This window comes from Hetaerina americana, unplaced genomic scaffold (genome assembly GCF_022747635.1).
Source record: "Hetaerina americana unplaced genomic scaffold, ioHetAmer1.1.p SCAF_21, whole genome shotgun sequence".
Taxonomy (NCBI): Eukaryota; Metazoa; Arthropoda; class Insecta; order Odonata; family Calopterygidae; genus Hetaerina; species Hetaerina americana.
Window position 1 is genome coordinate 7,629,083 of NW_027286775.1, and position 26,236 is coordinate 7,655,318.

The following is a 26,236-nucleotide window of genomic DNA, read 5'->3' on the forward strand; positions in this document are numbered from 1 at the left end:
TAATATCAATAATAATTACACTTCTTAGGTCATGTTAGACGTTGATCTACTTTCCACTCAGTTTTAATTTATTTCCTTCTCATGATATACCCAGACCGTTAAGATCAGACTGGGGAATTAACGAAAAAAATAACTATGTAAATAAATTTCTATTGTGTGCATTGAATAATGGCAATCAATAAGTTTCTGAGATGAGTTGAAGTAAATTTGAGTTAGTTTTAATTGCAGTCTAAATATAAATTCCCAGTTAATCATAGCTTTCGGGACATACAGCTAAAATATTTTATAAAGCAATGATAACTTCAAGAATACCTAAAATTTCTCGGTTCGGTGTGTTTCGCTATTTCTCTTGAATTGAAAAGTAATAAAGATTTTGGGTGAAATGGTTTCTCAAGAAATTTATGTATCTACAGGGATTGTCTGTGTATTAAGAAATATAAATAATTTATCATGCTTTCGTACATACTCGTTCAAAATAAAATATTCCATTGTGCGTGAAGTTTGCGCCTAAAATAATTTGAACATACTTGAGGGAATAGCTTTGATAATATTTGGCTCATTTTAATGCTTAAATTTTCGCTAATCAGTTAAGAAATTAAGCGTTAAAATTAATTTTAATGAAAATTATAGTTAGCAAAATCTTTTGTGAAAATTGTTTTTTGGTGGTTGTATGTTTTAGCGTTTCTTCGTCATTTTAATTCCATTGCGCAGACAGTTATATTAAACAGGACTATAATCTACAGTGTAAAATATTAATCAAAGTGTAGTGAAAAAATAATCCATTGAACGCCAGAAAAAATGTCGCTGTGTTAAGTGTTTCTCATGGCAAGCCGGTGTGAACAGTCCTGTCGTTCCTGAAGTGAAAACAAACGCTATTCAGTACTATACCCTGGGATAAGGGTATGCACATTTGGATGGTTTTCTTGCAGTTCCGAGCGCTGCGGTTTTTCCCGCCAATGTCGCGGGTGTGACCAATGTTTATTCATCGGGTGAGCGAAGCGTTCCCAAGCACCGCTCACAGCCGAATTTAATCCTGTTTCGTGTCGCCTCGGAACATTACACATTTTAACGCTCTTCTCAAAGCAATAGTCTACCGGTATGATATAGTTATCCCGAAAACTCAGGTCATAGCCACCCGATATTTACAGTCATATATTCTATCTTTGAGTACACAAATTCTATCCCGAACATTTTTCATGAAATGGGACCAAAGTTGAATATTCGGTGTTCTGCTTGTGGGACCCAGGATTCGGAGAATCACGAAGAGCCGTTCTCTCCTTAGCGCCTTGCGAACCCAAGCCAAGGAGCGAAAGAATAATTACGCAAAAGACGTGTGTGCCCAATGGCGATAACGAGTGGAGCGTCAGAAGCGTTGCCTCCCCTAAGTGGGATTGATCGGGTCATGATGAACCGCCGACGCCCGCTGTTTCATCGCACGGCACACTCAGAACAGGGAAATATATTTGGAGCAAAATAAATGACTTTGGCGAGATTAGAACTCGCAGTTTACGGACTGGGTTACGCGCGTGTCATCCGACGCGCTCCCCTCGTCAAGAAACTGCGAATTCGCACGTTTTTGTTTTTCCAGCTTCGTCTGTCGCAGTTTTCTTTCTCTCTTTTGCGGAAATAAATGAAATACGGCGATATGGTATTTTGAAACCTGCCAACCACATGTTTTTTTTTTATTTCCTTTTCTCGAATACAGTTTCGAGAACCTAATTTTCTGCTTAATCTTTAAGGAACCCAGTGCAAGATTAGCAAAAACTTCTCCCATTTCCTCAATTGAGTGCGAAAAAATAGACCGGGATTATAAATATAGGTCTCAATCTCATTTCGGACACCAGTGAAGATGATTGCGAGGAGAGTTCATCGAATGCAAAGGCATGAAAAATCAGACAATCATTCGAGAAAGTAATTTGATTTTTTTCCATTTGTTACAAGGCCATAACATACTTTTTGGGATAAAAACATGTTGAAATCAAACGATGTTATTTTGCCACGGAAATTATTTTATATCGATTCCCTCTAATTGCTATTGTATCTGAAAATCATGCTGAAACTTGTACGTTTTCGATCGTATTTGAAGTTATTCGAACTATATTCGAAAAGTAAGGGCCGTTTGGTCATAAAAATGTTTTCGTTGGAACAAGTGTTTGTTTCCTACAAACCTACTTCACTTTTCTACATAATCGCCGTTAACTTCGAAGCACTTTTCGTAACGTTGCACCATCTTATTTAATCCCTCAGCATAGAAGTTCGCAGCTTGGAAATTGAATCGGTTTAAAACGACGGACTTGAGTTCCTCGTCGTCTTCAAACTGTTGTCCATCAAGCCACTATTTCAAGTGCAAGAAGAAGAATTGTCGCTAGGTGCTAGGTCAACGGCGTCGATAGCGATCCAAAAACGCCCGTCCAATCAGCACTTTTTTGCTCTTCGTGTTGGTCGGTTAGAATTTTCGGTACCCTCTTAGATCCCTCGGACCATTTCCTCCCAGAAACGATGAAAGTTTGAAACCGAGAGTCATTGCTTTCCTTGAGAACGCCGATTTGCTGCTATAGAACGTGAGCTGAGGAATGGCGTAGAACAAGTACTACAGAGAGGGAAGCCATTACTTCGAGTACATAATTTTCCTCATTTAATGTTCATTGACCTACATTAAGGATACACAAAAGTAATTTTCCCCTCGAACTCAATTATTTTATGAAAAATTTAAATACATTTTGAGTTTATCAGTCTTACAGCAACGTGAATACTAAACTTTATTTATTTTGGATAAACCTTTTTTTAGACAATTCCATTGTATTTCTTAGTGAAATTTTTATTTATCGATTCGAAAAACCTGTAATTGCAAAGATTAGTGAGGATCGGGTGAATATGTGACAAATGCTTCCGCAATATTGGTACTTCCATTTTGTTACTTTTCATTGTTATTTCAGATTTGCTATTGGCTATCCGTAAAATCCTAATTTGCCATTTTCTCTGCGAACGGGAAATTTCTTTCAAGTTCTGCCCGACGTTTAAGGATTTGGGACTACTGTGTTGCGTTGGACCGGGGGGGGGGGGTAGATTGCCCCCCAGCATCCCAAGTCTGACCCCGCGTATGTCACCGAGAACCGCGGGGGCTAGATAGCTTGGCCTAGATGAGTGTTAGCCTAGGAATATTTTAGTGTCCCCTTTTAACCCTCCCATTTAGCGCAGAAATACAAACATGAGGTGATAAAATTTAGGAGCCGGAAGCCGTCACATGGATCACATTTCCTCGCAGCTCACAGGGGCTAATGTCTTCGTCTCCAGTACGCTCCTTCCACAAGTATCTCTCCTTTCCAAAGTTCAACACCTTTGCCGCTTACGATAGCCATCCAGTGAACTTGCTCTGTCGCAGATTTACGTACGTACGAGCCCCGATCCGTGCTCCTCCCCCTTCAGATTTCGCCCGGCCACTCTTTTGTACCCCGCCATGGTCGAAACGCATTCGTTAACCTCCTCCCCTCGATGCTGCAGGAGGCCACGGGGAGCGGAATTCCACGGCAATGGACGCATTTTATCCCTCGAAACGTATTGATTGAAATGTTTCAACTTAGGCCCCCATTGGTGTCGTTTTGAAAATTAAATCCGAATCGAGCAATTTAAAAGAGGATAGTTGAGTAATGATCAGGACAAATGAAAATTGGGGCAAGGATGTGGAGGGGAAACGACCGATGACGCTCTCTTGACGCAATGGGTGTCCCTCCATGCTTGACGTCTCATCCGGTGTTCCACGCATTTGGTGTTCCCGTGATGCTGCTAGTATATAATAGGATCCTCGCGAAGTTGAATTTATTGCCGAATTTGATCGCGTGCAGCGTAGAGGAGCTAGATTTGTAGCACGTTGTTATGATAAACTTAGAAGCGTATCCAAAATATTAGAGCTGGTAGACTGGGAATCAATGAATGTACGAGGGTCATCCGGAAAGTAGTACCCGTTCGTGAAATAAAGACACAAAAGTAAATATTAACAAACATAAAAAATTTTATTTGAAAGAGGATACTTTAAACTACTTCTCAACATAATCTCCAAGCAAATTAAGGCATTTGTCATAACGTGTGACAAGTTTCTGTATTCCTGCTGCATAGTCCTTCGCCGCCAGCTCATTGAGATACGCGAGGGACCCATCTTGCACAAATTTTTGCATAATGCAGATGGTGTTTAACAATTTCATGAACAATTGTTCGAGAAACATTGGGAAAATGCTCACAGATGTCATCAATTGTGACGCGCCGATCGTTCCTCACGAATTCGTCAACTGAGCTCACCAGTTGGTCTGTAATGACAGACGGTCTCTCCGAACGCTCATCGTCGTGTGTGTTCCCCCTCCCCATGTTGAAGTTGCGACACCACCGCCGAACAGACGACTCGTCCATTACATTGTCTCCATACACCTCCTTTAATTGGCGATGAATATCACATGGGCGAACGTTTCTTGCATTGAGGAATTTAATCACTGCCCTCACTTCACAACTGGCGGCGTTCTCAATTTTTTTAAACATTGTAAACAATCACAGAAACAACACAGGCAATGCTAGCGTCACGCAACTCGTAGTAAAGATTAAATAACAGATTGAATCTCATGTGTAATTGGAAATAAGGATGTCTCTGTAGCAGTGATGTTGAAAATGTATTATTACCCCATCGTACTACGGTAGGAAAGATCATGTCAATAAAATTAGAGAAGTGAATTGTAGAACAGACAGATTTAAGATGTAATTTTTTCCACGAACGATAAGAGATCAGAAAAACAATGACCGACCGCGGTAGGGTCATATTCGGGTCCAAATTAGGGGGTGACCCTGCCACACGCCCTTGCGCTGAGTTACAGGGTACTAACATATGTGAAGGTCCTGCCTGCTGCCGGTTTCTCCCACCAGTGGAAGTCGAACCGGGGCCCTCAGTGTGGGGAACTGCGTTTTGTGTAAAATCTCTGGCCGCCGAACTAATCCGTTCCCTAGAGAGGCGGTCTGTTTGTCATATCTAAAATAGGGGCCGTTGAAGTGGATTTCAATTATTAATGACCCTTTCGGTCCACCCCTAGGGAGATACGGTCCACAAGGCAGCAAGCCTCCAAGGAGTGCGTTTTCGGTGGCCTTTCGTGCGTCGAGGCTTGCCTAAATCGAATATCACTGCTGCATGAAAAACAGCAGGTTGGTAAAATAATAATTAATATGAAATTTGCATTCGCAATGTTTTTGCCGAATTGGTTGAGATCGAAATTGTCATTGGCGCACTATCAAGTCGATGCAAGCGAGCACAGGAAATTGAGACCGCACACCTGTTTCTCAATTTTCACTTTCTTATCCCTTAGTTCCAGATGAAAGAAGACACTTTGCTTTTCCACGTAGAATTTTTTTGCTACGGCCTAGGTCGTCTTCTATCATCATGAAGGATTTCCACCATATTACGCATGAAACTGTGTCATCCCTTAGTTCAAAATGAAAGTTGAAATATTGCACTTGAAAATGCCTGTTTCATAACAAATCTTCTTCAGTGCCTTACGTTCTTCTCCGGGCAAGGGTTCGGTCAAATAAAAATATTGTACAAACGCAGGAAATATGGAAGATTCACTCCGCCGTCATTGCATTGAAAAACTAATTCTGCGACTGCAGCGTATGAAAATGTGATTCAGGGCGACAGTTGCCACGGTGGGCAAAAAAATCACTCTACGGTCTCAAATATATGTATATATCATGTATGGCAGATGTGTGTGCAAATTTAAAGACTCGCGTTTCGCCCGGATCGGATTGTTATTTCCGTGGAGTAAATATCTCGCGGTCACCCCGGCCATGGCACTGCCAATACATCGTACTAATATAAGGTGTGAGTACGCGCCATGACCTAGGCGACGGCATCGATAAGGGAGAGGGCTATCCTATGGCCGGCGTGCGACTCCGTGCCGTGCCCCCCCCCCCTCTGCCACCGAAACAGCTGTTTGATAACGGAATGACTCGCTGCTCCGCGTCGAGCGGGGGTGGGGGGAACTGTTACACGGATATGAAACCGAAATGGAAAAGGAGGAAAGTGAAATAATCGCACGCAGTATGCATATACTGGCAAAATTTCTATCATCAAGATGATTTAAAGCACATCTAAGGCACGGATACATCTCATCGAGATTCACTATTTTACTTGGATTGGACCAAACGAGGTGCCACTCTAACCAATAATTCTCGGTGTTTTTATGGAATTTTTATTTTCTAAAATCTACATTCCGTTCAGATAACTTCGGTATTAGTATTATATCCGATGAGCGAATCTCCTAAATAGTATTATAATTTATGGAAATGATCAGAATCACTTGCCAAATTATCTTTTTTAGCCTCCAAGTAACTGAACGACAATGCTCATCCAAGGATATAAATTCGCAGCGTATTGTCGTAAGTCACGAAAATGATATGGAATGCCCTTGACAACGAATCATTAGCGTCTTAGAACGTCGATCCACGAAATATCCCAGAACACCCAAGAGATTCCGGAGGTGCAATTGTAATTAGGGATCGGTTGGAAGGTTCGGCCTATGAGCGTATCAATCCTAAAGCAAGTTTGATATATTTTTGGTCTCTAGTGCTTTGCTGCCTGGAAGCAGGTTGACCCGCGGAAACAACCAAGATAAAAATGTCTGAAATGAGGGAACGTGGGTGAATGTGCGAGAGATCCCGCAGAATGCGATCTCCGATAGTGGCAGCTTATTCTTCAGCCGTGCGGTAAATCATTTTTAATGATTTCGTCGAGAATCTTTTGCGTCTTCCCAAATTTCAGTTTTCCTAGTTAGAGTTTATTAAACGGCCGAAATTATCGACGATCGTCCGCAACAAAGTCAGGCGAGAAATTCATGCCAAACTAATTGTTTTGATGGAATCTTTCATAATGTTTAAAATGCATGTGAATGTCAGGATTCCGTTTCCTATAGAAACGAATGCTAGCACTCGATATATTGATTTCCTTGTTTGAGGGTCCCTGGTGTGCGTGAGCCAATATTGTATCGAAATCCTCGTTGTAGATTTTCCCACTTCTTAAACGACCCGTACGTCGGCGTGCCCTTGAAATCGACTGAATCTTTGCAGGAAATATTTTCTCTTCAAATATTCATTGCGGAGAGACCATGGGCGCAACATGTTTCTTACGCATGAAACATTGCCTTAATTCAACTATTTTTGCACTTTTTCCTATCACTTTTCTTCAAGACAATATTACCACGTCATATAAAATCACGCTCCTTGTCAAATTATTTACGGCTCTTTTCTGAACATCCTCTCTCAATTCTCTGTCATCATTACCCTCCTTCCTCTGAAAGATTTTTGCTCAATGCAATTCCTCCTCTTTTAATATCCCTACCACTTTTCCCATCTCAATCTAAAGCACTGCCAAGAAGTGTTCAGGGAAAGAACTGTTCCACCCCCTCAGGTTTATGATCGCCTATTTTAATGCCTAATTTAGCCTCCCTCTTTCTAGAAAACCCCATTACCTTTCTTTTGTGTACATTTATTCTAATCCCATGCCTACCACACTGATTTCCTTATTCGCTCAGCAGTGCTTGCAACCCCTTGGCTGAGTGGCAAAATGAGGGTTGATCAACCGCAAACATAATTTTTCTGATTCTCCACCGACTTTCATTCCTATTTCCAGTTCTCCCCATGCAACTTTAAACGTTTCCTCCACCTATGCGTTGAACAGCATGAGTGATAATGGGCACCCCTGCCTTACCCCTCTTAAATGGACAGACAAAGTGAGGGACGAGAAAGTAGTATATAGAAGATCAGATGAGAAATGGACCATTTGTAGAACTCAGCAGCATAGAGGAACTTTTCTTTGGACCCAAAATAGGCCAAATAGTTGAATTAGAAACTTAATAGAAGGGACAACTGAAGAGAGGATCCTTCCATGAAGGTCAATGGACAAGTACGTTCATATGATAAACAAGGTAGGGTATTAAACAGAAAATCTATTTTTGGACGAATGAATTGGCGCTGAATAGGAAAGAATTGAAGGCTGTGGCAAACCAAGCTTAGGTTTGCAATATGATAGTGGTTCCTTGTATGTAGACCTGAATAACGATTTAGACGTCGGTTTAACTTGTACTTCTATTAATAAATCCTAACACCAACCTCCCGTAAATTTGCTATGCTTCTTCCCGCGTCTTTGTTCCAGACTATTACCAACCCTCGTTGGCTGTTTCTCATCCTCTCCGCTATATATTATCCTATAATTATCACTCCAATAATCCCTGCTATCCTCCCATATCACCTCGCACAGCCCTTAAATATCTATAGTTCCTCTCTCCGTCTCTCGCTTTATATTGTCTAATTTTCCTGCCCTTAACATCATCCTAATATTCCAAGTCCCTATTTTAACTAATTTGGTTCTCATCTTTGTCGCTACTGTTGCTTTCATTTTCCAAGGCCTTAGTGAGATGACGACCGCGGAAGCCCTGCTTCTCCCGCTGCCGGGCAAGACGCACGACCGATAAGGCCGAGTCCCGTAGTTGCGAGGACTCGTTTTCATTGTGGTGTCCCTCCTAAAATTCTTGGGATAGATAATACCATTGGTTTCCCGTTACCCTCCTCAAGAGTGTTTTTAACTTTATATGACTCAATGACTGCCCTACTGGGGTTATACGCCTTTGCAGCCGCCTCATTGACGGACAGACGCGACGCGGACTGCCATTCGTCTGGCTCCTACCCTTCGACCTATCTGGCGTGGGCGACCCTGCTAGGACCATATGTATATCATTTCTCCCGCCAGCGCAGCTCCATGGGTCATCAGAGCGCACAAGCCCTTCCACCACGTCAAGGTTGCACACCTAATCCATGAGAAGGGAAAACCAGTGAAAAACTCTTTTATTCGCTTTGTTTCATACCAGAAAAGTAGCCCAACTAGTCCGAGATCGTGCAATAGAATATATTAGTTGAATAGGAACTTGGTTAACATTTCATGCTCTAGTCGGTTCTGTTGTCCCTCTACAATTCAAATGCAGTGACCGTTTTTTCTCCCGTACTGTGATCTTGAATGTTACCCGGGGAAACATTGCTACCTAGTAACTGGTGCTTCCTTCGGTTTTTTCGATTACCTAACGAGGTAGTCCAACGTGCTGATTCCATCTAGGCTTTGGATTGCGTCGTCGTCGTATTTCAAACTAATCCTTAGCTTTGTGTATAGTGGCGGCACACTTTAATTTCCGTCGTGCCGATGATGGCGACAAAAATGTACAGGACGTTAGATATGCATAGATCGGAGCCACCCCATATACTTTTATTTCTTGGAAAGTCTTTCCATTAAAATAAACTGGATTCACAATATTAGCTAATTATGTCTCCCTTACAAAATGTTCATTTCGGATCTCTTAAAGCGATAAGAGAACGAAATCCGGCAGCAACGCATCTTCCTTACCACCGCGGGAGTATGTATTCACGAGTGATCCGTGCATGCCTCTCTCTCCCCTCCCCTTCACCGATTCAATCCTCCGATAGTTCCTACAGTTAGTCTCCCAGTTCTACACTCTTATGATTTTGGCGAATTCCGCTCATGACCTTCCTCCGCAGTCCTTCCCATCCGTTCGTCCTCTCCTCCACGTCGGCGTCTTCCGGAGTCCCTTTGGTACATCTCATCAGTGGATGTATTGTGTACCCTTTGATGTGATTCCATCTCCTTTGCTGCATTTTCCACGCGCTCCCTCGCCATCGGCCCATCCCGTCGCGTTCCCATTGCTTGCGCCCTGCCCGCCGCCCCTCAGCCTTGCTCACGGAGGCGCGCGCCTGGGTGTGAGCTGCTGGTGAGGTCGCCGCCCCCCCCTCCCACACTCTCTCGCTCTCCCACCCGCAGCTTTCTCTTCCCTATCCCTCGTGTGCGCGCTCCATTCTTTCACTTTTGTTCGCCATTCCCTCCCTCTCTTTTTTGTCCGACGGAATCCTGCGAGGCGTGGAAGGGAAAGGAGCGACATTTCGCACGCCGCCCCGGGCAGTTTGAACCGAGAGCAATGCGCATCCTACGCACCGGGGACAACATTTCCAAAGCGGCGACAATCGTAGCAACCTGGTTTCAAATGAACAATCAACCCGATCTACTGCACTACGCTGAATGTCTGTATTTACTGTTTTCGTGCGAAGTATTGTGCATTTGAAATTTCAAGTTCTGTAGGATACTTTAAGGGATGTACGATGTATTTATTTTTACAATTTTTTTCCCGTGGTTTTACCCCATCAATAAGGGATATTCAGGATGGGAACGGCGGTTAGTATTGGACAGCTAGCAAAAACAATATTAAAGTTGTCGGGAAGTATAATTTTTGGGGAATTATGCCCGTTTATTGTCTCTCCATATCATTATCGACCCCTCCCCGGACTACAACCTTGACGTGGTGGAAGGGCTTGTGCGTTCCGATGACCCCTAGAGCTGTGCTGGCGGGAGTAAGAATTATTGCTCCTGGTAGGGTCACCCATGCCAGATAGGTCGAAGGTTAGGAGCCAGACGAAAGGTAGTCCACGCAGCGTCTGTTCCTCAGTGAGGCGGCTGCAATGGCGTCTAACCCCAATGGGGCGGCCAGTAAGTGATGGTGTCACGTTAAAAACACTATTGAGTAAGGCAACGGGAAACCACCTCAATTATCATTCCCAAGATTAACATGATGGACTATACAGAGATTTTGAGTCCTGGCAACTACGGGGCTCGGCCCAATCGGCCGTGTGTCGTGCCCGGCAGCGGGGGAGGCAAATCTTCCGCGGTCGTCATCCCACGAAACCCTTGCAAGGGAAAACCAGCAGCAGCAGGACAGAAGACGCAGGAGAAGAAGACCAATTTAGTTAGAATAGGAACGTGGAATGTTAGGACAATGATGAGGACAGGGATATTGGAGAATGTTAAGCGTGAGATGGGAAGGGGAAAAATAGATATTTTAGGTCCATGCGAGGTGAGATGGAAGGATAGCGGGGATTACTGAAGTGATAAGTATAGAATAATATACAGCGGCGGGGACGAGAGCCAACGAGGGGTTGCCATAGTATTAAATGAAGAGGTAGGAAGAAGCGTAGACAACATAGAGCAGGTAACGGATAGATTATTATGAGTAGAGATAAAAGCAGAACCGACGAACTTGGTTATTATTCTGGTATACATGCCACCGAGCAACCCTAAGGAAGAAGAGGTGGATAGGATATACGATCAGTTAGAGGACATAATCGCGTGTGTTCCTGCAGGGAAACATTTGATAGTGATGGGGGATTGGAATGCGACGATAGGCGAAGGAAGAGATGGTGATGAGGTCCGGGACTACGGTTTAGGCACGAGGAATGACCGCGGGGAGAAGGCAGTTGAGTTCTGCAGGAGAAAGGGGTTAGTCATCACGAACACTTGGTTTAGACACCACAAAAGACGCAGGTCTACATGGAAAACAACAGGTGACTCAGAGAGGTATCAGCTAGATTATATTCTGGTTAGATACAGGTTTGGGAACAGTGTGATAAATTCGCACAGCTTCCCGGGAGCGGATGCGGACTGTGACCACAATTTAGTTGTTATGAAATGTAGCGTCCGTTTCAAAATGATAAGGCAGGGGCGGCGAGTTAGAAAATGGAATGTAGAAGCATTAAATGGTTTGAAAAGGAAGGAATGCAAACAGGCGGTTAAAATACTGCAAAAAAGAAGCATGGTGGAAGACGCAGTGCGAGGATATGGAAAGTCTGCAGAGGAAGGGTGAAATCGGTGCGCTGTACAGTAAAGTTAAGTCGTTATCGGGAAGTAAGAAAGGGAGATCAACGATAGCAGTTAGAGATACGGCGGGTAAGGTAATAGTTGACGCAGGGAAGATCCAAGAGAGATGGAAGGAGTATATAGAAGAACTGTATAGTGAAGAACTTAGAGTAACAAAGTTAGACATAGAAAGGGAACATGACGTAGAGGAAGATAGCTTAGGTCCAGGCATACTAGACAATGAGATAGAAAGGGCATTAAGGGAGATGAAACTAAATAAGGCCGTGGGGGTGGAAAACATTCCCGCGGAACTATTGAAATGTTTAGGAAAATGTGGGAGGAAGAGGCTATATGGGTTGATTGGTAGTATCTATGAGGAAGGAATCTGTCCGGAAGACTTTGTGACATCAGTTTTAGTTCCTATTCCGAAAAAGGTAAAGGCTACATCATGTGAGGACTACAGTACATTAAGTTTGATATCCCACGCAGCTTAAGTTGTTCTCAGGATCATAAAGAAAAGGATAGAGACTTGGGCAAATGTTTACTTAGGAAATGATCAGTTTGGGTTTAGGAAGGGGAGAGGTACGCGTGATGCCATTGCAGTAATGAGATTATTAATCGAGAGGAATATAGAACACAACCAGGAGGTATTTGCATGTTTCGTAAATTTCGAAAAAGCCTTTGATAGAGTGAATTGGGGAAAACTAATGAGTATATTGCAGAAAATAGGAACAGATTGGAGGGAAAGGAGGCTAATCCGCAACCTATACATGTCTCAGACTGCTCAGGTGCGGGTGGGAAACGAGGAGTCTGGATGGGCAGTGTTAGGAAGAGGTGTAAGGCAGGGTTGCCCATTATCACCGTTGCTGTTCAACCTGTATGCAGAGGAAATGATCAAAGAGGCATGGGAAGAACTGGAGGTAGGAATGAAAGTGGGCGGGGAATCCGTAAAATCAGTTAGGTTTGCTGATGACCAAACTTTAGTTTGTCAGTCAGCCAAGGGGCTGCAAGCATTGCTGAATGAATTGGAAATTCAGTGCGACATGTATGGGATGAAAATCAATATTAATCAAACAAAGGTTATGCGTTTTTCTAGAAAGAAAAAGGCTAAGCTAAACATTAGAATAGGAGGGCAAAAACTAGAGCAGGTAGAACAGTTTACGTATGTCGGTAGTGTTTTGGACCAACACGGTCAAAGTAGTAGGGACGTAAGGAGAAGAATTGCGCTAGGCAAAGAGGCTTTCACAAGGAGGAGAGAGTTGATGACGGGGACGTTGAGTAAAGATGTTAAGAAAAGACTCGTAAAAACTTTGATATGGAGCGTAGCTATGTACGGCGCAGAAACGTGGACATTGAAGCAGGAGGATAGACGTAGACTGGAGGATTTTGAAATATGGGTGTGGAGAAGAATGGAGAAGGTGAAATGGACAGAGAAGAAAACAAACGAGGAAGTACTTGGTACGGTGGGCGAAGAGAGGGGTTTGTTGGAAAAAATCCTATAGAAGCAGGAAAAGTGGATGAAGGGGGTATTGACCGGCAGCGGGATGTTGAAGACTGTAATTGAGGGGAGAATGTTAGGCAAACGAGGAAAGGGAAGGAACAGGATAGGGATGTTGGACGGGATGAAGGGAGGAAGAAAGTACTCAGAGATGAAGAGGGACTTGATGTAGAGTAGAATGTTTTGTTTTGTTAGGGGCCACAAATTATTTAATTAGTAATTACGTCCATCCAAAAACCTACCTTAACCGGTGGATTACCTAATAATAAATCATTATCGACCGCCTTTTTTCTTCATTAGAGTCGCGACAGTCCTCAGACCGTTATGAAAATCCCGAAAGTGTCAAGACTCCCAGTTTTGACAGCGTCGCAATGAACAGAGAGAAGTTCTCAGCCTTCGCCTCCAATCCCCATTCATCCGAGGTGTATCTATTTCCAGCAAAGGTGTGGGAGCATCAGTGTTTAGAGAGAGATTATGTTCCAGCATCTATTTTCCCCTGTTATCATTTCATTCTCAAACGCCATCGCACACTCTGACAGTCGTATTCGATATCCACGGCCGTTCAGGGGGAACTGAATGCCACTCCAGGAGCCAAAAATTTCGCGAGCGCAGGAACACGACTGGAGCACCGCTGGCCGTCCCGGGCCAGCGGTGCTCCAGTCGTGTTCCTGCGCTTTCGTGGTCACCGGGGGAAACGAATCGCGCGCCAAGGATCACCGGCACTCAGAGAAACACGCAGGTGACCAATCCCTCGCTAAAGTTACGAGGATTGAGCCCAAGGGCCATCTACGGGTATTTTTGTGTGCAAGCGTACCAACTGATTTATATGTTTTGCTTGTAAAGCAACATATCATCCCTTGAAGTGTGCTCCACAGAAAGTAATACTCGTTTCAAATTTGAATCCTCTCCTTATTAAAGTCATCCTCAGGTAAGATCAAAACATCCAAGAATAGTTCCTTATATTCTCATTCTTTTTCTTCGTTCAAAATTTGACGTTTCATGGCCTGCATCGCGTGTTGTTTTACCACTACAGAATTTCCTCATTGAGAGATAAATTGTGAAAGTTAGATTTGCTCCCATTTATTTCAATGTGGGGGATCGGGATGGTGCGGTGGCTAACGTGCAGGCTTCCCACCGAAAGGGCTCGGGTTCAAACTCAGGAGACAACAAATTTTTTCTGTGGTATCGCGATCCGTGCTTGAGGTTTTTGTGGAGTGCACTTTGAGTGAGCATGACGTCCGTCGGATGGGACGTTAAGCTGCGGACCCCTTGGGGCCTTTCTTCTTAAGATTAGGCCAATGGCGACGCCGGGTTTCTCTCCATCCTTCATCATTTCCCATCCATCCCTAATGACGCAAATGAACTCAGCTGTCGGTCGCCTCCCCAAAAAAGCTACAGCTACTTATTCCAAGGAGCTCGATATTCACTGTGGATCATTTCATCGAGTAAGCAATGGACAATGAGCATGGATATGTAAATCATAGAGTCGTGGCTCAGCAGTGAAGTCAACGGGGACAATAACTTCGATCATGCTATCGATTGAGCACGTTGCAGACGAGCGATGAATGTCCTAAAGACGTGGCAAGAGCAGTCGCTCTCCCCATAGTGGCTTACCCCAGGGCACTTCCTCCAATTCGTGTGCGTATTCGGAGCGACAGAAATGTGTTGCCTCTTCCGAGCAGTTCTTGATGGACGAATGATTTCCATCAAAATATTATTCTCCCGCGACGTGTGTTCTTCCCTTTGCATTACGCCCCAGTGCTTCATCCGATTTGGTCTCCGAATTATTCTGCCCGTTTTTGAGAGTGCTGGAGTGCTTTATAATGTTATCAATTCATCGCCATTGATGCATAAACATTTGATGGGAAAACTCCTCGACAAATTTTATATATTCGATGTTTCCCTGGGCAACCGAAGAATGAATGCGTAAGGCGGTCATATTTGAAATTATTGTCTTAGTCTTTTTAAATGTTGATAAGAGGACTTAATTTTATCTGGCTACAGTTGATTCATGAAATAATTGCTAATGAATTTAGGCCCGATTAATCCAAGAAATAATCCCTCTTTATCTTATTGTAAACTCAACTTATTCCGCCTTTCATATTTGGTATTGCTCTTGAGAACCTTTTTAAGAGGCATTGAATATTTACAATTCCTTAAACTAATTTCTTAGTGTGTGTGTGTGTTTATATATATTTTCTATTTATTACATTTATATATATATATACATATTTTTATGTATGTACATATTTTTATATACATTTATATGCATATATATACTTGATCAAAAATTTCCCGGAATTTATTCAGAAAATTAAAAATACAAGTTTATTCATCTAAATCTATATTGTCCCCTTCAAAGTAATCCCCATCGACTGCAACACACTTATGCCAGCGCTTGATCCAATCCTCGAAACATTTTTTATATTCGGTTTTCGGTATGTCCATCAGTGCTTCCTGCGATTTTTCCATTACTTCCTCTCGGCTGCTAAAACGCGTTCCCCGTAATGGTTTTTTAACTCGATTGAACAGAAAGAAGTCACAGGGAGCCAAATCAGGTGAATTCGGTGGCTGTTGGATGGTATTTGTTGCATTTTTCGTCAAAAAATTACGAATAATGATAGCACTGTGCGACGGTGCGTTATCATGGTGCAAAATCCACGAGTTTACTGCCCACATTTCTGGTCTCTTTCGGCGAATTGCTTCACGCAAACGTCTCATAACGCCCAAATAATACTCTTTGTTTACTGTCTGGCCTTCTGGCAAAAATTCAAGATGCACTACACCGTTGTAATCCATGAAAACCGTCAGCATTGCCTTCTTTTTTGACTGAAAACGACGTGGTTTTTTTGGTCTCGGCTCATTTGGTGAACGCCATTCACTTGCCTGATGTCTGGATTGCGTGTCGTACTCATAAACCCACGTCTCGTCTCCAGTAATGATCCTTTTGATGAATGTGGGATCGGATTCAGCCTCGCAAATCATGTCTTTTGCGACGTCAACACAGTCTCTTTTTTGCATGAAATTGAGGTCTTTTGGCACCAACTTTGCTGCTACACGACGGAAACCCAAATCATTAACCACAATGTCTTGGGCGGATCCATAGGCAATGTTCAAGTCCTCCGCTATTTCTCTGATGGTTAATTTGCGGTTATTGACCAACATTTCTTTTACTTTATCAATTTTTTCACCGACTTTCGATGTCGATGGTCTGCCACTGCGTTCATCATCTTCGATTGACTCACGACCACTTCTGAACCGCTCGTGCCACTGGTAAACGACCGTTTTTTTTAGAGAATCGTTGCCGAAACACTTTTCCAACATTTCCAACGTCCGTGCGCCACTAAATCCGTTTTTTACGCAAAATTTAATACAAGTTCGTTGTTGCAAATTTAAATCCATTTCTGAAATTGTAAAAAATCGCCAACACACACAGAGATAGATGTACTCTTGGCTACGTAACTTTTGCAAATGTCAAGTTATGACACTAAGATTTAAAGGGAATATCAACAACAGATGTACCAATTTAACAAAAAAAACAGAACTCAAATCGGAACGATGGGAGCGCCACACGGTGGTTATTCCGGGAACTTTTTGATCAAGGTAGTATATATATATACACATTTATATACATATATATACATACATATATACATATACACACACCATGCATTTCTGCATTTGCATTCCTCGTGCTTATCAATCAAAATACTTATTTATATTCATTCTCTTCACGTTATAAAATTGAACCGCATTCACACAATAAATGAATTCATTAATGAATTTGCCTTTGAATGTAATCTTTTTATTTACATTAATGTTTTAGGAAATTGTATGACGGGCACTTAAATGAGTTCTCCTCTTGCCTATGTCTTCTGGGTAATGCACCATTTCCAGAGGAGTATGTTCTTACTGGAACCCTCTATATTAATCTCAACAATTCCTGAACTTTCTCCCCGTTGATCTTTTCCTTGGCGATCCGTCGAGTCATTTCCATCTTTGCCAGGGATGTTTTTGCGTCTGTTGATTGGTACGGCCTCACGCTTCGCATCGACACCGCAACCCAGGCTTTTAGAAGCCTTCTGAACCCTCGCATACGGTTCCACCCCTGCCACACTACTTCGAATTGCAATAGGGGCTCTCCACAAGTCTCTCGGGAATTCCTCCGCCGTTCTCTCCGTCGAAGGCCCACCCAGCCTCCGAGGAGGAGGCGGAGGCGAGTGTGGTTCGCTCAGAATGATCTCCGAGAAGCAAGCAGGTGCACAAATGCAAAATTGGTTCGAGCATAGAGGGAGATCCCCGCGGCGATGCCGGCCAATCCACGGAAATAGGTCGCCACGCTGGAGTCTTAGGTCTGGGGTCAAATGCGAATCGTAGGCCGTTGCCAAATGGGGGGGGGGGGATGTTCGCGCTCGCGCCATTCGCTCTCGGTGGGAGATGGGAGGCCGCGACCCGTATCTCGATGCCTGCCTCGCAAAGCGGAGAGTACTTTCACGAAGTAACTCGATCGCATCGGCGGTCTATTGACTGCGGCCGCAGTTTCTAATCCGCGGCCTGCTGGCAAGTGCCAGGGGGCGTTCGTTATGAGGGCCCGTTTGATAAGTTTCTCCCTTATCTCTGCCGCATTTTGTGTGTACTGATTAAAAAATAACATTTACTCTTAAGACCTACCGATGATTGCATTGCTTTTTTAAATACATTTTTTTCTGTTGTTTCTAAAGCGGACGAGATTGCATGTATAAAAAATAGTGAACGAGGATCACGTAGGAGCTGGTAAAGTTGCTTTTTTTCTCAGTTCCGGAAACCACTTTCACCGCCGTAATGTCTCTCGAATTGGACAGGTTTCAGTGATGCTAAAATTTCAGGATTTTATCCGACTCTGACGTGCGCGTCGGACAGATGAAAAATGATATATCCCAGTGGATTAAAATTATGGAAAAGTGGAAGTTTTCAGATTGATAAATAGATAGGCAGTCGTTTTTTTCGGTAAGAGATTGAGACTATGGAGTTTCTTCTACCTTCTAACCCCTCGTCACACATTTACAAGCTTGAACTTATAGATTTTATCAAATATTCATTAATAGCAATAAAATCAATGCATGCAAGACCTTAGGACTAACATACAGCAACGCAATGTATTAGTTGCCTAGTTACAAACTATAACACAATATATACAACATACGCACATCCAATACATACACTTACTATACATACGCATACCAATGCATGCAAATAATTCTTATTATTTGCATGTATTGGTATGTGTATGTATTTTGCATTGCACCTAATATTCCTGGTTATATTTACAAACGCCAATACAAAGGATGTTGCTCTAGCGAAAGATAACGGAAGGATCTCGAATTCTGTTTACGGCTCTATTTTCACTGGTTGGTTTGCTGGGAAATTAGTGAGCTTTAGAGTGCGCGCTTGAATGATGGGAGAGAATTCAGGTGATGATTTAATCATAGCAGGATTGATTACTCCGTCTCAATGGAAGTGTTGTGCGTGTTTATGGGATGCACTGTCGAGGCAAGAAATCGGATTTCAGCCAATCATCAAGAAGCGGAAGCGGATACTCCGCTCGGCCATCGCCCCTTATAAGTCCAATTGCCAGGGGGACCGGACCCCTGGAATTGCTACTGCCATTCATCAAAAATCGAGCCAGTTGTTCTCTCCGAAGGAAGGAATGAGACGCGGGCGTCACCGCACGGCGCCTCCCAGAGCACTTTCCCTTCTCATCGGCGAGAAAGCGCATACACCAAGTGTCAACTCCTGCGTCGACCCCGTGCTTGCCCCCGCAATGAATTGCTTGCCCGAGAGGATCGCTCGAGTGGCTCTGAGGAGAGGGGAGCTCCTTGGGGAAGGAGCTGCTGCACCCTCGAGATTACTTCCTCAGAGCAACACTCGGGGAAAATAATATGAAGTAGACATGCAGGCATTCTCGTGTCTTCTAACTCTTTCAATAATGCGCCAACAAAAATGTGTCATCGCAGTGTATTGGATAAACGAGGGCCTTTAAACTTAAAGATGCGATTCCCATCTTGAAATGGGTTATTATATCCTTCGTTAATAGCCAAAATTAATCAGTGTGAAAACCTGAAAGTGTAAAGATATCTTTCCAAAAACCCATGTACCTAATACAAAATTACGTTATTTGCGTTAAGGAAGTATTTAGCATGACAGCTGTTATGTGTATGTGCATGAACATTATATATATATATATATATATATATATATATATATATATATATATATATATATATATATATATATATATATATATATATATATATACGTACATATACATTGAAACACGAAAACCCGCCATATGGCGAACAAATATTCATTCACATGGACCCCATCGAGGCAAGCAAGCGAACGAGTCTCAAGCCCCAAGGGCACAGAAGATGGAAAAGCCCGAAGAAGAATATCCCCAGTCAGTAAAACCTATTTCGCAGTGCCACAAAAACCTAGATCGGAAAGTGTCCTCCATATTCCAAGTTGAGAGTATGCATAAAACCCATTGCAACTTTTGAAAGCGAAAGCTGGATCGACGACGGAGGAGACAGAAAGCATACTTGATCGTTTTGAGAGGAAGGTGCGGAAGAAGATTCTAGCACTTGTTCGAGGAAACACGATTCATCGGGAGAATCTGATTCAACAAGGAGTTGTATGGTCTTTTTACAGAACATCCTCCGTCAAAGTTCGTCCGACTGTAGTGGACTGGGCATGTTGCTAATATAGAAACCGAGAGGCTACCATGAAGAACATAAGATGGGGTAAAATACAACTAGGAAGATCTTGAAAGTTCTGGGAAGATGAAGTACACGCCCCTGATTCTTTAGGGTCGTGACTCAGAAGGAGAGCGGATGGAGTAACGTGGAGGCAGAAGCTGAGGGAGGCCAAGGCTCAGTGTGGGCTGTCGTGCCATTACAGATAGACTTTCCTTTATACTACATCCTTACACATGTGAGGGGGTGTCGTCGTAAACTTTTAAATATTACTGAATTATAATTCAGAAAGTTGTCAAGTATCCGACCCCGCAATGGTTTTATCGAGTTCTGGGAATAAGACACAGTAGTTCGGGGCAAGATCAGGAGAGGGATTTGGTAAAATTTCAAAGCCACATCGCTTTGAATGCTGGTCGCACCATGGTCGCGATTGCAGGTCGCGCCGTGCGTACTTCTGAAGATGAGTCAGTAGTCGTGGAAGCCAGCGGGCTCTGACAACTTTGACATGTGCAGTTCCTCATGAATAATTTTCCTCACACTGCTGTCGCTAAGATGAGTCTCATTCATGAAACCATAGGTTGGTTGCTGTTTAATCCAATAGAATTAAGTCCTCCTCTTTTCTTCACTGTGGGGCAGCATTGTCCGTGAGCGATGGTTATATATATATATATATATATATATATATATATATATATATATATATATATATATATATGTATACAAATACTATATGCATATATAGTTTGATTATTTATCTACATATACGTATTCCTATGTGCGGAATATTCCGGGCACTAATCAAAATCCCGCCCTTGGGAAGAGGTCGGATCCGCAGAGGGCGACCCAGTGCCCTCGACTGAGTTGACGAACGCACTTTTAACTGCGACCTCTTGTTTTGTCTTCCTGCAGAAAACTATTCTGACCAGCTTGCAGAAGGACCACCCCGACTTCAAAGGAGACGGCTACACCAGCTTGGCCGTCATCTACGCGGTGTTCGCCATCTGCAACTGGGTGGCACCCTCCATACTCTCCGTCACCGGGCCCAAGGTGGCCATGCTCATCGGGGCGGTGACCTACGCGTGAGTGCCTCCCTCTCCTCCCCCGCCCCTGCGCTCTGCTGAGCAAGGTTTCCCGCCGTGTGGTTTAAACTGCTCTCGGGCGGATCTGGCCTCGGATGGGACGGCGAGACTGCGCCATCCGTCCCTCGCTGGGTCTCCGCGTCACTCGGGGGAGAATGATGCGAGATCTGAGCGACGCCAATTATCATTTCCCCCCTTCGCCATTGCTTCCTGACGGAAAAGTCGCGGTGCTAATCTTGGTGCTCTTGTTTCTACATTCATCCTCAGCATTTCAATCGCCAGATTGGTTCGCTGTGGCCCTCCATTCTTCTCTGTTCAGTGTTGTTAAGTTCCTCTCGTCCCCTGATAGTTTTTCTGTCTTTACGTCCTCCTTAATTTTGTCCTAAGGCCTTCTCTCGAGTTTACATTATTAATGCATGCATTTCCGCCCTGGGATAATTCTCTAAGCCCGTAAGGTTTACCCCCTGTCGTACTTGTTGTACGCCCTTGTGGCATTCGGTTGAGTAATACGTGCATTACGAAGGCGCAGAATTTCAAGAAAATGTAAAATGATGTCCACAATTGTAGTTATAGGTCCATGTATGTTTGATAGCATTAATAAATTCTTGGTAGGGATGCAGGGTGGAGGTAGGCGACAGTGTTGGGGTCGCGTGGGTCTCTCGAGCGCAAAAATGCTCTCCGTTGCGGAGAAAACATGAGGGATACAATACATCTTAAATATTGAATAATGTTCAATTGTCTGGTCGTAATGATTAACCCACAATTAAATCATCAATATTTAACATTTTTCTCATAGTTGAAGATTCAGTTTTCTTTTATAAATCGGAAAAATTTCGTCCGTAGTATTGCAGAGGCGGGGTGATTTTTATCTATCTACAATTTATTTCCAAATCACCGTAAACAATTCCGCTCCTCCTTCTTTAAACGCAGGACTAAATGTTCTTGTAGCTGATATTGCCAGTGTGGAAACCAGGTAAGGAGAGTCTCAGACATTTCGTAAGACTGAAATCCGAGTCCCGGGCATGGGACATACATGTACATTTACTCGTACATGTACATGCAGAGTGCCCGGGCATACTCATCTGGGAATGACATGCAGTCAAAGAAGCTCGGTGCAATTAAATTCGACCCCATCTGCTGTCTGAGCTATTAATAATTTTTCCCAGCTATTTCTGTGAGATATAAAGTCGGTAATCATGCATTAAAAATTATAATGTACAACTTTTAAACCTGGCATAATGAGTGCATTTATTGCAAACCAACAGTTCTGAATTCACCTTTTATATTATTAACTTATTATTAATATTGAACTTGGCTTCCCACTTTCAATGTTGATTCTTGGCGTTGATCGTACTCTTCGGTAATGCCGAGGATAGAGGGATATTAGTGATTTCAATTGACATTTATCAGACAAATGAGTCGATGTCTTTTCAGTCATCGGCTTTTGGAAAGAACAGCTCTCTTAAAAGTGACATCGTGCACAGGAGTCACCGAAGAGAAATCACGGACTCCTTCTTCTAATCACCTTCAAGGGAAAACGTTCTTCCTCAAGTATGTATGCGCACTTCGCGGTTCCTGCTCGTTTAATTGTGGAGTCATGGATTCTCCTAGACAACGCGGAAGCGATTCCCCGTCAATGCTAATTGCCAGCCGTATGAATCGCGTGCAAATTACCGCTGGGTTTTCCTCCTGCGGCCCGTTCACCCCCCTGGAAAGACTCGGGACAAAGGCCTTCCTTAAGCAGTTAGACCCTTGAGACACCCCGTGTGGGAATTTTTCGCCCTTGCGATCATATGCCGGTATAATAGCCTGGGTTGCCTCATCGCCCAGCCAGCCGCTCAGAATGCGACTGCAATCGCCAAGAGCTCTTCTAAAGTGAAATACGAGTATAACATGTTAGAATAATCCTTTCATCGTTTTCATGTTCATATGCTTTTTAATTTTATATCATAAAATGAAAAATGCAGCCCCAACAGTTATCATCGCTTTACGTGAATGCACTCACAACGTATAATGTCAGCATTAATTCTTGAGCACTAAACCGAATAGTGGTTGTCCAGTTCACGAATGCACTATTTGTTTAAAATATTTACCTTTCAATTTAAACGAATGGATCAAAAAAGTTAAATTCCGGAAAAATATCCATTAATGATAAATGTAATCTGTTTGTAATTATTTCTCTGTGCCATCATAAAAACGTCTAATTGTGATTTGTTTTTGAAAGTGCCGAAGGAGTCATTTCGTGCATATTTGTTCCATGAAATTGTTTCCCATAGCATGTGTACACTTACTGCCGGCGTCGAACCAGGTGTCCTTTGAGGGGGTTTCGCATTGGGCGTTCTTGCTTGCTGCTTGTTCTCGGGAACGCCATGATCCAGAGTGGGCGGGCCGGATCCGACACGAGGGTCGCGTGCCTCCGACTGAGAGATGACCTGCTTAGTAATTGATTGAAAAGTGATGATCGGATTAGCGAAGTCGGAAACTCTCCTGCATGTTGAGAGAGCTGTCGGAACCCACCTCCGGGTCATTACGTGTTTACAGGAAATGGATTCACTTCTGGGACTGCGGCCTTAGCCCTAGAATCCTATCAATACCATCTAATTTCATATAAACATTGGTAACTTAGCTTGGGAAGTGCTGAACTGTGGGGATTTAAAATTCTTGTGTATAAGTATCAAAAACTTTTTATTTTCACCCCATCGGGATTTCCATGAGCATTGACCATCATGCGGCTGTTTAATAAAGTGTTGTCAGTGTATACAAAATGTCCAGGTTACTTTAAGAAAAATTATATCAAAAGTTAAATATGATGGCAGAAGACAATTGGCTTTTACACATAAAATTGTTTTACTTACGACCTAGGTTTCGCTACAGCGCAGCATATTCAGGTAAATTGTATTTCCAGAATTGATGCATTCACTTAAATTTCATCGAAGTAGCACCCTCGTGCGTCCACACACACACACACACACCGCTGGCAGCGGGTTTAGCCACGCGGCGTTCGCTTAATGGAAAGCGGCACCAGGAACGTTGCTCCCTCGTCACGGCCTCTTGTAACGCTTCCGCTGAGCCGCGGTGACATCCTGTCAGTATGGGTTTAAGGCGGGGGAAGAGGACGAAGTCGGGTGGGGCACTTCCTACAAAATATGGATCCTCGCTCCTTACATGGTCGAGAAGATCTTGACAGATCCGCGTGCGAGTTTCCTTTTGTTCGTCCGAGAGGACTCGCGGCACCAACTTCGCACAAACTCCTTTCTCATGCCAATTTTTTCGTTCACAAGTCGATGTACATCACTTTTAGGGATGCCAAGTTTATCTTAAGCCATAGGAACCCTTAATCTGCGATCCCTGACCTACAAAGTCTTCATTTTTGCTAGATTTTTTCACTTTTTGCGGTTGAAGTGCAATCTGAACGTTCGGCGTCTTCGACATCTTCTTTACTCTCCTCCGAAAGAACTCGTGCCACTCAAAAACACCCTACCGATTCACCCGTGACGTTTACACCACAAGCTGCTTTGAGCATGCCACGAGTCTCTTTCCCGGGTTTTCCCACGTCCACGCAAAAACTGATGGCGTAGCGCTGTTTTAATAACCGATTCATTACGGAGCGGAGTGAGGTCACGTTATAGAGGTTTTGCAAACGAACGATCCGCACTTCGCAAAAGCTGGGAGCCAACTACCACCGGTCTCCAGCCTTTCCTGAGACACCCCTCCCTCGAACCAAGCCAGAGAAACCTCCACCCGTCCGTCTAAACGGGAAAAATATAAGCCATGCTAATTTTGGGACGGACCTTGTATTCCTCCGCAAATGTTGTCCAACGATTGTACTTCACCTGAAGATGTTACGCTGTGACGAATCTTAGGCCGTAAATAAAACTTTGTTTTATGTGCAAAAGCCAAGTGTCTTCTTTCATCATGAAGGATTACCACCACGTCACGCCTGAAAATGTGGGTTTTTTTTACAAAGTGAAGTTTAATAAAGGCAGCAATGAAAAGGAACTAGTTTAACCTTAAATAAAATTTTCTCGGGGATGTTTGCGTTCAAGCTGAGACAAGTGGCTTTTCTAAACGGTTTACCCTGACCCCGTGAGTTTTATTCGGCACCGGGAGGCTCCGTTGAAATTTCAAAATGATGATCACCCAACCGAGCGTGCAGCGGAGGAGGCGGCTTGGTCAACAATGCACACCCAAGATGCCCGAAAGGTTCACCTACGATATAGTATGTCTTTGGCATCAGAATACTATTTTTGCTGATTATTATCTTATCTTGCGGTGAAGTGTACTTTCAGCCTAAGGAGTGTAATCTATAAATATTTTTGAGTAATCGTTAAATATTTTATCAATCAAGCACATCGGAATCCTCGGAGTGAATGCATTTCTCTAGGACGATGACTTCAGCTACTCTTGTGTAAGACCTTAAATCATAAAAATAATTATACATTGTTGTGAAAGTGTAAAAATCATTTGCCTATCTATATATATATATATATATATATATATATATATATATATATATATATATATATATATATATATATATATATATAGTATATGCTTTCGTAGACGTAACATGGAAGAGCCGAATAGTACAATACACTGTAACACACTATATAGAAACACAAAAAAAAGAACACTCACACGTTATTTCTTGATATTTCGACGGAAACAATCCGTCTTCATCTGAAGATATAGAAGTAATGACTTCTACATCTTCAGAGGAAGACGGATTGTTTCCGTCGAAATATCAAGAAAATACGTGTGAGTGTTCTCTTTTTTTGTGTTTCTATATTATGTGTTACTGTGTATTGTACTATATATATATATATATATATATATATATATATATATATATATATATATATATATATATATATATAATACACAGTAGCACACAATATAGAAACACAAAAAAAGAACACTCACACGTTATTTCTTGATATTTCGACGGAAACAATCCGTCTTCATCTGAAGATATAGAAGTCATTACTTCTATATCTTCAGATGAAGACGGATTGTTTCCGTCGAAATATCAAGAAATAACGTGTGAGTGTTCTTTTTTTTGTGTTTCTATATTGTGTGTTACAGTGTATTGTACTATTCGGCTCTTCCATGTTACGTCTACGAAAGAGCATATATATATATATATATATATATATATATATATATATATATGCACATACATACATATATATATACATACATATATATATATATA

The 26,236-nt window shown here is 42.8% G+C and overlaps 1 protein-coding gene across 1 annotated transcript in view; it reads left to right on the top strand.

Moving 5' to 3' along the window:
* The window catches only part of LOC139688644 (UNC93-like protein MFSD11), a 134,553-nt gene that overhangs the window by 318 nt on the left and 107,999 nt on the right, over positions 1-26,236 (top strand). The window contains exon 2 of the mRNA XM_071586209.1: positions 20,852-21,021. Coding sequence (XP_071442310.1) covers positions 20,852-21,021 — 170 coding nt within the window. The remainder of the gene's footprint in view (positions 1-20,851; positions 21,022-26,236) is intronic.